The sequence below is a fragment of the Quercus suber genome, unplaced genomic scaffold, assembly GCF_002906115.3.
Source record: "Quercus suber isolate HL8 unplaced genomic scaffold, Cork oak 2.0 scaffold_30, whole genome shotgun sequence".
Taxonomy (NCBI): Eukaryota; Viridiplantae; Streptophyta; class Magnoliopsida; order Fagales; family Fagaceae; genus Quercus; species Quercus suber.
In genome coordinates this window covers 552,630-565,524 of record NW_027069495.1, presented here as the reverse complement: position 1 = coordinate 565,524, position 12,895 = coordinate 552,630, and the positions used below count along the sequence as shown (strand labels likewise).

At 34.0% G+C, this 12,895-nt stretch overlaps 1 protein-coding gene across 1 annotated transcript; it reads left to right on the top strand.

Moving 5' to 3' along the window:
- Positions 1-703: 703 nt before the first annotated feature.
- Positions 704-11,855, top strand: LOC112014164 (transportin MOS14). Its single transcript, XM_065770336.1, has 13 exons — positions 704-1,059; positions 3,152-3,229; positions 3,361-3,423; positions 4,531-4,577; positions 4,670-4,816; positions 7,400-7,531; positions 7,660-7,700; positions 9,665-9,756; positions 9,900-10,027; positions 10,620-10,695; positions 10,859-10,979; positions 11,094-11,193; positions 11,706-11,855. Exons 5-13 carry the CDS (start codon positions 4,757-4,759, stop codon positions 11,838-11,840), a joined length of 885 nt encoding a protein of 294 aa, XP_065626408.1. The 5' UTR covers positions 704-1,059; positions 3,152-3,229; positions 3,361-3,423; positions 4,531-4,577; positions 4,670-4,756; the 3' UTR covers positions 11,841-11,855.
- The last annotated feature ends 1,040 nt before the right edge of the window (positions 11,856-12,895 follow it).

Below are 12,895 nucleotides of genomic sequence, written 5' to 3'. Positions count from 1 at the left end.
ATGAAGTAGTTGATTTAAGTATGAAACAAACTCACATAAAAAAAAAAAAGTATGAAATAAATTCCCTTATATATACATTGTTTTTTTTGGTAATTTACCCCTCAAACTGTCACTTTTATAAATGCTAGCCAAACACTCAGTTTTTTCAAAAAACATTTTTTAACAGTTTTGATCAAACACTCAGTTTTTTGAAAATGCACTTTTTAAAAACTCTACTTTTCCATTATGCACTTTTACAAAAAGCTAACCAAACTCACCCTTACATCTAAACCAACTTTAGCATCAATCTCCACTTCCAAACGAAGTACAAACAATGCTCTTCTGTGTATTTTAATACTTTTTATTTTTATTTTTTTAAGTATAATTGTGTTTACACACAATTATTTACTTAAAATAAATCAATAAAAACAAACTCATCTAATCACATTTATAATTTTTTTTTGAAAAGTAGAATTAAATTATATTATACTCATTTATTTATTTGAAAAATACAACGAAAAAGCTTCCTCTTCTCTAGTTCAAATGTTTTAATCCAACGGGGATTTCAACATTGACAAGCTGTTGAGTGGGACCCAAAGAACCCAACCCCAATCTAATCACATGGCACGTGTCCATACTCCAGCTCGAGTTGACCAATAGTCAAAAAACACGCACAGATCAGACGGCTAAAACTAAATCACCTCCATTTCCCTTCAAAAAAAACCATTCCTGATCATCAATCAATCATCATCATCATCATTCCTCTCACCCCCCCGGGCGCCAAAATCCCCTTTATCCAAAAAACCCAAGCCCAATTAAAAAAAACAAAAATCAAACGCGAACAAACAAAGAAAAAAAAATAACAAACAGAGAGATATGTATTGTTACTGGAAAGTCTGGAATTAATATATCGAATAGCTACTGGTTTGGTTTTGGTTGATTTTGTGAGTTCAAAAAATGGAGCTCCAGAACACAGTGAAAGAAGCCCTAAATGCACTGTACCATCACCCAGACGATACTGTGCGTATGCAAGCCGATCGGTGGCTGCAAGATTTTCAGCGAACACTCGATGCGTGGCAGGTACTGCTCTCGATTTTTTTTTTTGCTTTGCTTCTTAGATTTGGAGGTTTTGGATTCGATTCGTGCGAAGAATTTGTGTATGTTTTTGATTGATTTTTTGTTGCGAGATGAATTTGGTTGATGTTTTTACTGTTTTGTGGATTGAGAATTGGATTTCGGGAAGTTCGTGAGCGCATGTGTGAAGTATTGGAATGTGAGGGATTTAAATTTGAATTTGAATTTTTTAGGGTTCGTTTTTTGAAATCTTGATTAGTGGTTCACTTTCCTTTTATTTTATTTTTTTATTTTTTTATTTTGAATTTGTATTGTTTCTAGAAAGGAAATGGACGTGTGCTTTGTTTGGTTACTGAGAAAATGTGGAGAAATTGAAAGCAACTGACAAGTTTGAATTGTAGAATATATCTTGGGAATGGTATGAAGTTGTTGCATGCTGGAATTAATTGTATTATGTTTGGTTTCTATGAGAATTGGATTCAAGAAGCTCACAAGCACATGTTCAAATTAGGTGCGTGTGGTTTTTTTCAAATGTGATGGATCTGAATTTCATTTAGGGTTCGCAGTTCTTTTTTTTTTTTTTTTTTGAATTCTGTGTTGTTTATATGTGTATGTTAATTTGGTTATATGTCTAGGAAGGAAATAAAGGCATGGTTTTTTTGGTTACTGAGAAAATGTGGAAAAATGAAAAGATACTGGCAAGTTTGAATTGTAGAATATATGTTGGGAATGGTATGAAGTTCATGTTGTATACTGGAATTAATTGTATTATGTTTGGTTTCGATGAGAATTGGATTCTGAGAAGTTCACAAGCACATTTTCAAATTTTACATGTGTTTTATTTTTAAATGTGAAGGAGTTGAATTTTCATTTAGGGTTTGTTTTTGAAATTTGAGTAGTGCTTCACTATTTTTTATTTTGAATTTTGTATTTTTTATGTGTATATGTCGATTTTGGTTATATGTCTGGGAAGGAAATGAACGTATGCTTTGTTTGGTTACTGAGAAAATGTGGAGAAATGAAAAGAAACTGGCAAGTTTGAATTTTAGAATTTATGTTGGGAATGGTATGAAGTTCATGTTGTATACCGGAATTAATTTTATTATGTTTGGTTTCTGGGAAAGAAATAGGGAAAAATAATATACTGGAAGTTTTTGAAATCTCATATTGTATATTTCTGACTGATGAAAATTTATGTAATTCAGCACTGTAATTTTAATTTTGTGCATCAACTAGAGAATGTATTGTTGCTATAGAATTGTTTTGGGAAGAAGAATTTGAATTTCCAAATAGTTAATTATCAAAGAAATTTGTTTCTTCCATACTTGTTTAGTATTAAATTTTAACTGATATGTGTTGGTATAGGGCTGCAAATGAGCCACAGTGTTGCCTGCTTTGACTTTGGCTTGAGATTGAAGGCTCATGCTCACTATCAAAGCCTGGTATCTTGGGCTTGGGCTAGGCTTGGCCTGATTTCGGGCACTACGTTAATTCTAGTCAGTAAAAGGTTTACAACTTATGATGACAGCATATCAATTATGAGTTCTTTTAAGCAAATATTCTCAAAGTCAGTTGAAAGATGAATCTCATTCTTCTGCTCAACTCATCATATTTCAAACACTATCCTCTGAAATCATTATTTAGTATGAAAATTGCTTTGGACTTGATTTATATGTAGCAGTTAACTCTCTCTCTCTCTGTAGCAAGCTTCCTGTTTTCTAATAGAACTGCCTCCTCCTGGATTATATTTAAGGCATGTTTTTAATGTATAGACTGAAGTTAAATGGTCAGTTCTAGCAGTTGTTATCACTGTGCCACGCCCCACCCCCCCCCCCCCCCAAAAAAAAAAGAAAAGAAAAAGGAATCTTCCAAAAAGCTTTGGTGTTCCTGTGTGATGGTTCCATTTGTATCAGATGCTATTACATGTTTTTTTTTTTTTAATAAGTATATTAGATGCTATTATATTTATATGTCATTTCACTCTAATTAGAATTTGTTATGTAATATAGTTATTTTCTTGTTATCTGGCTTTTCCGCCCATCAAGCCATGTGTCAGTGTTCTGTTTTAGATGGATTAACATTTTTCTTTCCTATTTAGGTTGCTGATAATTTGCTTCACGACGCCACAAGCAATCTAGAAACCTTAATCTTTTGTTCTCAGACCCTTAGAAGCAAGGTAAACTTACACACTTGTGAATATTTTTTGCTTGATTCTATAGATATGTGAAACTCTAAACAATGAAAAAACTTGTTTAGCATGTGATGTTGGCTCTTTTTGAGTTTTCATGCACTCTGCATTTGATTTAGGTACAACGAGATTTTGAAGAACTACCTTCTGAAGCTTTTCGTCCATTGCGGGATTCCTTAAATGTGAGTGAGTATCTTTTTTTATACCTTTGACCATGGAAGAAGCTTGGATTTTGATATCATATTTACTACTACTAATGTTGCCGGATAAATCAAGCATGAATTGCTGGTTTTGCTAGTAGGAACATGACTTTTCCCTTTTGAAATATATGATATGTGTTCTTTTGTCTATGTAACAAAACAAAGATGCTATTGAATTGTTTCATTAGTTGGATGTGTGTGTGTGTGTGTGTGTGTGTGTGTGTGTAATCATCAGATTAGTTAATAGAACAAACCCCCCCCCCCCCCAAAAAAAAAGAATTTATTTTTGCTGCATCTTCTCAATAGTAGTCAATTGTGCGAAACACTTTTTATGCGTATAAAATGGTAGAAAATCTTATCTTCCCTTGATTCTTATAAATTCAATAAGTAAAAGAATTAAGATGGGTGAACATCTCATCAATGGATGTTACAGATCTTAATGATTTGTTTTTGTAAGTTATATGCTTCTGCTTTCAACAGAAGACAGTATCTCTCTAATGAAGCACTTGAATTGGATCGGTCCTTATTAATTAATCTTTGAGATTGTGGTAACTGTGAGGCAAATTAATTCCATTTTTACATGCCTGTGAAACATATACTGGAATTTCATGTTTTTACTAGTATTAGCATGAGAAACAGGATTATTGATCCCTTGCATCAAAAATATATTTTTTGGTGTCCATACCACTTTGAAAAATGTTCAATCATTATCTGGATGTTGCATTTTTATGGAAGGAAGAAAGTGATAGAAATCTAGTTGATTAGCTCATGTGTAATTGTAAAGGAAGAAGTACAAGTAAATAATGCTATCTAGGTTATGACTTTGGATCTTGTGGTAGCAGTAGCACATCTCATTATTGTCAAGCTGTGGATTTCACCACTCCTTTCTCTTGCCAGATATTTGATTGGGTTATAGTAGTTTTTTCTGCTATTGTCTCCTATTACTGCTTTGTTTAGATTTAGTCAATGAAGAAGCCGTGTTATTTTTTTTATCCGTATATACAAGCATTCATATGCATGCACACAAAATACTTAAGGAATTTCTTATCATATTCATGAAATTTGGCTGCATGGATGTTTTAAATGCAGACATTACTGAAAAAATTTCACAAAGGCCTCCTAAAGTTAGAACTCAGGTATTATTTGAAAGTCCTTTCTCATGCATATCCATCTTGTAATATTATGAAACCAAGAGGATATTATTATGCTCAAATGGCTTGCTTTGTAGATTAGCATTGCGGTGGCTGCTTTGGCTGTATATGTTCCTGCAGAAGATTGGGGAGATGGTGGTATTGTGAATTGGCTTAGAGATGAGATGAATTCTCATCCAGAATACATACCAGGATTCTTGGAGCTACTTACAGTTTTGCCCGAGGTATATATTAAATCACGTGTGTTGAGAATTTATATCTGTGATGTATTCAGCATTTTTTAGGAAGAAGAAAGACAGAAATGTTTTCTACAAATGAATTAAATGATGAGAATGTTGTCCACAGAAAAGCTAAGTAATGCCCTTGAGTCCAAGTAGAATGTGCTTGGTTAGACAGTGTATTGGAATTTTTTTTTTTGCGCCCGTGCACCGGGGGGGGGGGGGGGTTGCAGGGTTGTTTATAGGTAATTTTTTTACTCCAAAATTTTAAACAACTGCTAGCATATCTTGAAAACAAATGATTAAGTGTAAGGAAGATCCTGAAAACTTTGAAACAATAAATTAATTATAGCACTCTTTGCTTAACATGGTTGTAGGGAAAGTGACGCCGGAGGTGTGAAGAATTTTATTTAATTTCCTAGAGTCAAGGTTATTTTTGTAACTCAATAATTGGCTTTCCCAAGTCAACTAGAATTAAGGTTTGGTTTTAGTATTCTATGTAAGAAATTTATTCATGGTATTTTTCTCATATGAGACAAGTTTATGATTAATAAAATAAAATTTATCCTGGACATTTTCCAATGGTTTTGTGCTAACTTAAGCCAACTTTAGGTACCTACTACTGGATTTGTTTTCTCATGCTACGTGTTGGCTCCAAGCAAGCCTAGGTGCTGCTTCCATTTCTGTTGTTGAATTTGTTTTGGTTTTTTTTCTGCATTGGTTTTGTTATCAAACCGTTCAAAGCATTGCCATGGGTTCACAACCAAAAAAATCAACAACCAAGTTAAGGCCAAAATCTGATTTCTGCCATTCGCAATAACCCATCCCACCACCATCAACAATACAAACAAACAAAAAAAGCCACAAAAACCAGTCATACCTCTCTCAAACCCAATCTCCAACATAGTCTCATTCACTGCCACTACCCAAAACACCTAGGTTTCGCTAAAGCAAACCTGTTGGCCCCAAATTTGTCAAGCCTATCATTGAACTGAAGATCGCCGAAAGCCAAACTCGCTTGCACCCCCCACCCCTGGGGCAGCAGTTATCCTCAAATCCATTGGACATAATTCTTGTGAAACCCAGTCACCAACTGGCCTTGTCACCTCTCAAAATTCACACAAACTTACCTCAACACCATGAGAGACATGCCGCACCACTGCCAGAACTCCATTGGCAACCATCGTGCTGCTTGATCTTTGCTGGGATTGAGACCTGTTGTGAGGACCAATTGGGTCTTGCAGACCACTCCTATGTAGTTGAGGTTTTTCTTGGAGAATTCCATGTTTCAAAAAAAAAAAAAAATGAAGACTCTGGAGTAAACAATGCTCACATGATAAAATTTTTGAGTTGTGTGGCCTCAATTATCTTCTTTTGACCTGTGATACAATTGGTTCATTGCAAGCTCATCAGCCCATACTAACCCCCATAGACGTTGCGTGCCCAAATAGAGCAAGCCTATGGCCAGTGTCTCTAGTTGAGTTGCTGGAGTTTGGAAGGGGAGATTTGCTAATCACAATAATGGTGATATTTGGAGAGCTGTACCTGTTTATCTTATGTGGACCATTTGGGGGGAACTTAATAAGATCCTTTGAAGGTTCTGACAGCAGCATGATGGAGCTAAAGATGAGTTCTTTTGATAGCTTGGATAAATAATTTATAAGGATAGAGAGATTGAAGAAGATGTGAATCATATAATGAGAGTAGGTTAAATGTAGCGGATAAGCGTATCATGAGTATTGTGTGATTGTAAAATGCCTCTTAAGTTGTCTCTTAAGTTAAAGGGAAAATTTTCTAAGATTGTTATAAGACTAGCTATGCTCTATGGTACTGTATGTTGGGCTCTTTAGAAGCAACATGTTCATAAGATGAGTGTAGCTGAAATGATAATGTTAAGATGGATAAGTGGAAATACAAGGAAAGATAGGATTCCAAAAGAAGAAATTTTTTTAATGATAAGGGGCCCCAATTGATGAAAATATGGGAAGAGTTACTTGAGATAGTTTTTTCATGTGCAGAGAAGAGAGATTAATGCATCAATGAGGGAAAATGAGTTGATTCAAGGTCGAGGAAACAAAAAAGGAAGAGAAAGATTTAAAATAACATTAGTAGAGTTGTAAGGCCCTAGTGGTTCCAACATCTTTTGTGGTGCTTGGGCACTAGAGTTTGCACCCCCACCAACCCTTTCATTATTTATCTAGGAAAAAAATGATATGTCAATTAAGGTCATAATAGAGAGTGTGATTTTGGATTGGGTTGAATGAAAGAAAAGAATACATGTGGCTAACTTTGATTAGTTTGTTGTGGATCTATAGTCGACCCCAAAGTTTTGAGGTTAAGACTTCGTTGTTGCTAAATAATAACACAAATATAACATTGAAGCAATTACAAAAGAAATAAATAATTAATGATTTGATAAAATAATAATATTACCATGGTTTGAGAGAAAGTAATAGTATTGAGTCGGACATTAAAAAAAAGAAACGCAGGAATGCTTCTTTTAGTGGTCTTTATTGAAAAGCTAATAATACATAGTTAGTAATTTTGCTGCCTCTATGCATTCTCTACCTGTTTTGTTATTGTAATCAGGAAGTATATAATTACAAAATAGCAGCTCGTCCCGAAAGACGCCGTCAATTTGAAAAAGAGCTCACTTCTCAAATGGAGGTTGCTTTAAGTATCTTGACAGCTTGCTTGAGTATCAATGAACTTAAGGAGCAGGTAAGAGCTGTTCTTGTTAGAATTTTTGTAATTCTTTAGTTTGTTTTGATGTTCAGGACATGATAGGTGCTCACTTTGGATCGTTTACTAACTGGTTTTGTATCATTTCAACCTAATGCCTTTGTCAGGTTCTTGAGGCATTTGCATCTTGGCTTCGACTGAAGCATGGGTATGTATTTCCTCGTCTTTGAATCTTGTACATACATGTAATTAAAATTTTCATTCAGAATTTGTTTCTATACAGTGAGGGGAGTACTTCGTGCATGTTATGTATTCTGTAGTAAATATCAGTTGGTGGCTCTTACCCCTCTAATCTAAAGGAGGTCCTGGGACAAATTATGTTGTTGTGGCGTTGTTCATTAAAAGTGGTGCATGGGTGGCAAAATTAGCATTGAGTTTATGTAAAGAGTTAGGGTTTGCATTTACTGGGTTCTTGGGGTAGTTTGATAAATTCTGATCCTCCACCTGGGAAAGAATTGTTAAATTGATTGCACTTTCAAAAAAAAAAAAAAAAAAGAAGTTTTTAATAGCCGGGAGTCCATTTATTTGTGCGATAGATGATAGGAAAGTTTCTTGAGGGTCTGTTTGGTTGGGATGATGGAAAAGTGGGAGGATAAAAAATGGAGAGAGGATGGAAAAGTGGGAGGATAGAAAATATTTTAGTTTCTCTCGTTTGTGTTTGGTTGGGAGGGTGGAAAAGTGAAGGGATGGAAAACTTTTTTGTTTGGTTGAAAATGAAGTTTGTGTAAATTTACCATCATGTCCATTTTAAATAAAACAAAAAGTAACATATTATACTTTTAAAAAAATTGTGTATAGATGGACACTTTATTAAAGAAAAAAAATAGCATAAGAAATTAACCCAAAACTGTTTTCTAAAAAAAAAAGAACAAAAACAAAAACCATCCAAAATTAATGAGAAAATAAACATATGAGCACCAAAAAAAAAAGAAAAAAAGGAGAAGAAGAAAGCTACACGTCCAGAAAAAAGAAAAGAAAAGAAGCCAACATGTTATTAATAGAGAAAGAAAAAATCAAAGGAAAAAAAAGAAAAAGAAAAAGGAAGCCAGATTATTAGTAACAGAGAAAGAAAAATTCGAAGGAAAAAAGAAAAAGAAAAAAGGAAGCCAGCACGTTAGTAATAGGGAAAGAAAAAAAAAAAATCAAAGGAAAAAAAAAGCCAACATGTTGGAGACTTGGAAGGTGAATTCCAATGTGAGGGGTATTTTTGGAAGCTCATGAAATGAGCTTCCTCCTCCCAGTTTTCTCTTCATTTTGGAGAGAACTTTTTGTTGGGCTCAGGAAGAAAACACCTAGGCTCCACCATTTTTTTTCCTTCCTCTCCATCCAACAAAATACACTCCAAAAAAGTTTCTCTTTCTATTTTCTCTCCATAGTTTTCAATCCACTCTATTTCACCTTCAAACAAACAAACCCTTAGTGTAATAGAAGTGGCTTGCCCTTCGAACAACTTCAAACTGCTGCTCCATTGTTGTTGATTTTTTTTTTTTTTTGAAGTAGGGCCTAGTCTCCTTGAACTTAATGGAAAGTTTTCTTATCCTTTGGGTCTTTTAATATTGGCTTTCTAGGAGGGCTTAATCACTACTTTACAAATGAGATGCGGGGGACTCTGCTTTATTTATTATGTGATAGAGTGAATCATAGAGGTTTAAGATTTCGAGGCTTTTACTGATTGGAAATTGTATGGAGACTCGAGATATTGGGGCCTTGGCTTTAATTTTTTGTTTGACAAAATGTAAAGAGATTGTGATACTTAAGGGTAGACTTGATTAGACAGCTAAGGGAAATGGGTTGAAGTAAAGAACAGAATGATAAGACATAACGTTTTCTTTTATCCTTCTTGAAATAGTTGTCTCAATGGCTTTGTTGAGTTGGGTCCTATGAATCCATTTGTTATGCATTTAAATATGTTGTACTCCTGTGTTTGTGTATCATGTATCTTACTTGACTAGGGTGTCCAGTTTTTGATATCAATAAAACTTGTTACTTCAGTAACTTGACTTAATATGCCTCAACTTGCAAAGGGTCCTTGGAGTGCCATTCTTATGCACAGCTTTTGAATTTTGCGGAGTGGGTGAATAACATGAAAAGTGAATCTTGTCTTGGTTTCAGGATCCCTGGATCTGTTCTTGCTTCTCACCCATTGGTGCTCACAGCTCTTTCAAGCTTGAATTCTGAACCTCTTTCAGAAGCATCCGTAAATGGTATCGTAGTTGGGAAGTACTAATATTTCTGGGGGAATTTATTAGAAAAGTTCCTTTTCCAATTCATGTTTAAAACTTGCATAGTCTATTTCTATAATATCTAATGAGATTGTTGTTTTCATTACACCCTCTCTTCTTTGCAGTGATTTCTGAATTAATACACTACACAGCGGCAGGAAGCTCTGGTGGTGTTGCTGTACAGATGCCCTTGATTCAAGTACTTGTACCTCAAGTTATGAGTCTAAAGGCACTTCTTAAAGATTCTTCAAAGGTATTACATGTATTTGAGAAAAGTAATAGCATTAAATAAATAGCTTCCTGTTAAACTAGTGGTCTTTTTTTTAGAACGTATCATCTTACAATTTATGGCTACTTTTGGCTAAGTAACAATTCTTGGTTGAAAGGTCACCTCTTCACACACACACTTGGGAATATCTTATAAACCAGAAGATTTGATATGGTTTGACTTATTCATATATTTATTGCTACAGTGTTCTCCAAACTGGGAACATGACCTTGGCAATGTACATTGGTAAAGATATACACTGGGTGTGTTTGGTCCCAGGGATTTTGCTAAATCTGAGTGAAATTTAGCATGGTTGTCATGGATGATATGGGAAATGAGATTATTGCATAATATTAGATATTTTAAAATTGCTCTACTAAATGAAATGATGACAGAGAATTAAATGGTTTTTTTGTTCTATTTCTTTTCTCTTTTATGCTTTCCTTTGAGGGTAAACAAATTGTTGGAGACCCTTTTTTTCCCATCAAAGAGTTCAAAAAAAGTATATATGTTCAGATCTCAAAAAGTTATTGCATTAAGGGTAATTATTAACTTTTTATTCTATTTGTACTTTTAGGATGAGGAGGATGTCAAGGCTATTGCTCGATTATTTGCTGACATGGGCGATTCATACGTTGAACTGATTGCCACTGGTACACTTATCTATAAATGATTGAAACCCTTTTTAGAAACTTTTGGATGCTTCTTCCTGTGTTGGAGCAAAGTACCTTGTAGTGTTGCCAAGTGCTCCTGATCTTATCAATTGTCTTCTATCTGATAAATCTCTTTTCTGGTTAATTATTTCTTTTTCTTCAGGTTCTGATGAATCAATGATAATTGTAAATGCATTATTGGAAGTTGCTTCTCACCCAGAAAATTATATCGCTTCAATGACATTTAATTTTTGGCACAGTCTTCAGGTGATCTTGACCAAAAGGTGAATCCTCCTGTAATCTGCCAGGGATTCTTATTTTCTTGGTTGGTAATGACATCAATGCTACTTGGTTGTGCTTAAAACAAAATAATAAATTCAGTAATTGCAACCTGCCAGGGATACTAGTTTACCATTTGGTAATGAAGCATCCATTGAAGCTGAGAGAAAGCGGAGGCAGGGTGCTTTTGTTCCATCTTATGAGTCACTTGTTTCTCTGGTGAGCCTTTTGGATTAGAAGTTCAAATATTCATGTTCTTGTTGTGTAATGTGATAAAATCACTGTTTTCTTGGTATTCGTTCATCTAAAGTTTGATCCTTCATTTTTGCCAAGAATCTTGTAACTTAGTGGCATTTACTTGTCTCCTTTACATTGGTAGTATCGTCATCTTAATAATTTCGTAAAATGTTATTCCTGATCTTATTGTTTAGCATAGTTAGGTGTGTCTTTTATATTTGGTCTGGAGAAGCACAAGCTTTTCTTGAATTGTTGCTATTTGCACCCCCTTCACTTTTGCATTTGCCAATAAATGATTCCTTATGAACAATGGAATAACAGTTTGATACTTTCTTCTTTTTTTTTTTTTTTTTTCTGTCACCAAGTGTTGTGAAATGGAAGAAGAATTGACAAATATGTCTCAACTAAACTTAAAACTGAGTTGAAGACAACTTTCATGAGTATCTTTTAATTGCCTATAAGATTTTTATAGAGAGCTATGGTTTTCTTCACAGGTTAGCTTCCGAGTTGAATATCCTCAAGATTATCTTGATCTCTCACACGAGGACCGCAGAGAGTTTAAACAGACTAGATATGGTAATTATCAGCTTTTTGGTGTTTTGTTTTTGTTTTTGTTTATTGTCCATTAGTAATTCATACAAGTTCATGTATTACACATGTTGTTCAAGAATTTTTCTTTTTAAGTAATAATATTTTATTGAAAGAACTGTCTTGCTTACACAACAGTGTGCAAAGTATCCTAAAGAGATAATTAAAATCTAAATATAAGAGAAAGAATGAAATCTACAATGCAACGTATCTCACTATGACCCAAAACACAATACCACTCAAACAAAGTTCTTGTGAAAGAAGATCTTAGCTAAATAGTCGAGGGCTTGAGGCATCCACTCCCTCAAAAGTATGCTAGTTCCTTTCTTTTCACAAAGTTTGCAGAAGGAATAAAGGAGCTAAGTTCTACCCAAATGTAGAATAATTCTCAAACCAATTCCTCTATCCAGAAAGTAGTTCAACTACTCTCTTGGGCAATACCCATTATGCTCCAAAAACTGACAAGATAAAAGTCCACATTACATAAGTTATTTCACAATGCAACAACAGATGATCAACAGTCTCACCACTGCATCTGCACATGCAACGTTGATTAAAGAATTTCTTAAGTTGTAACGCTTATGGTAGCATGCAAAAATTTTTAAAGTTATTTCTAGCTTCCTTTTTTTTTTTTTTTTTTTTTTTTTTTTTAAAAAAGTAAAAAAGAGTATTATGAAGCCAAATGACAGCTTTGAAAAGGAGTACATCCACACTTTTGAAAAGGACACCATAATTTACAACTTAGGATCCGCTTGGATACAATTTATTAAGCAAATGGCCATCCTACCACATCTTTGTTTCTAACAAAAGAGTTGTTTATGCTAATTGAAAGCATAAGAAAAATCATAGGGCATTTCTTAGTTAATAAGATAATGTTTGACTGACCTACAAGTCAAGGGATAGTCTGAAATAGATAGTTTATCCTCTTTGTTTATAGTGGTTTTTTTGCTTCCTAGGTTTAAATTTAAACTTCTATATAAGTTCTTCACAAACTTATTTAAGGCTAAAAGTTCACAAGGTACAAGTATAATTTAAATCATCATTTTCCAACCAAAAAAAAAAAAAAAACTTTGCATTTTATTTTTCAAAATTTGCT

What these genes read in the sequence shown, in the direction of transcription:
- LOC112014164 (XM_065770336.1), top strand. Translation starts at nt 4,757, where the DNA reads ATGAATTCTCATCCAGAATACATACCAGGATTCTTGGAGCTACTTACA. An exon ending in TGGCTTCGACTGAAGCATGG is followed by an intron (nt 7,701 to 9,664) that starts GTATGTATTTCC and finishes TCTTGGTTTCAG; the next exon opens with GATCCCTGGATCTGTTCTTG. An exon ending in ATGAGTCACTTGTTTCTCTG is followed by an intron (nt 11,194 to 11,705) that starts GTGAGCCTTTTG and finishes TTTTCTTCACAG; the next exon opens with GTTAGCTTCCGAGTTGAATA.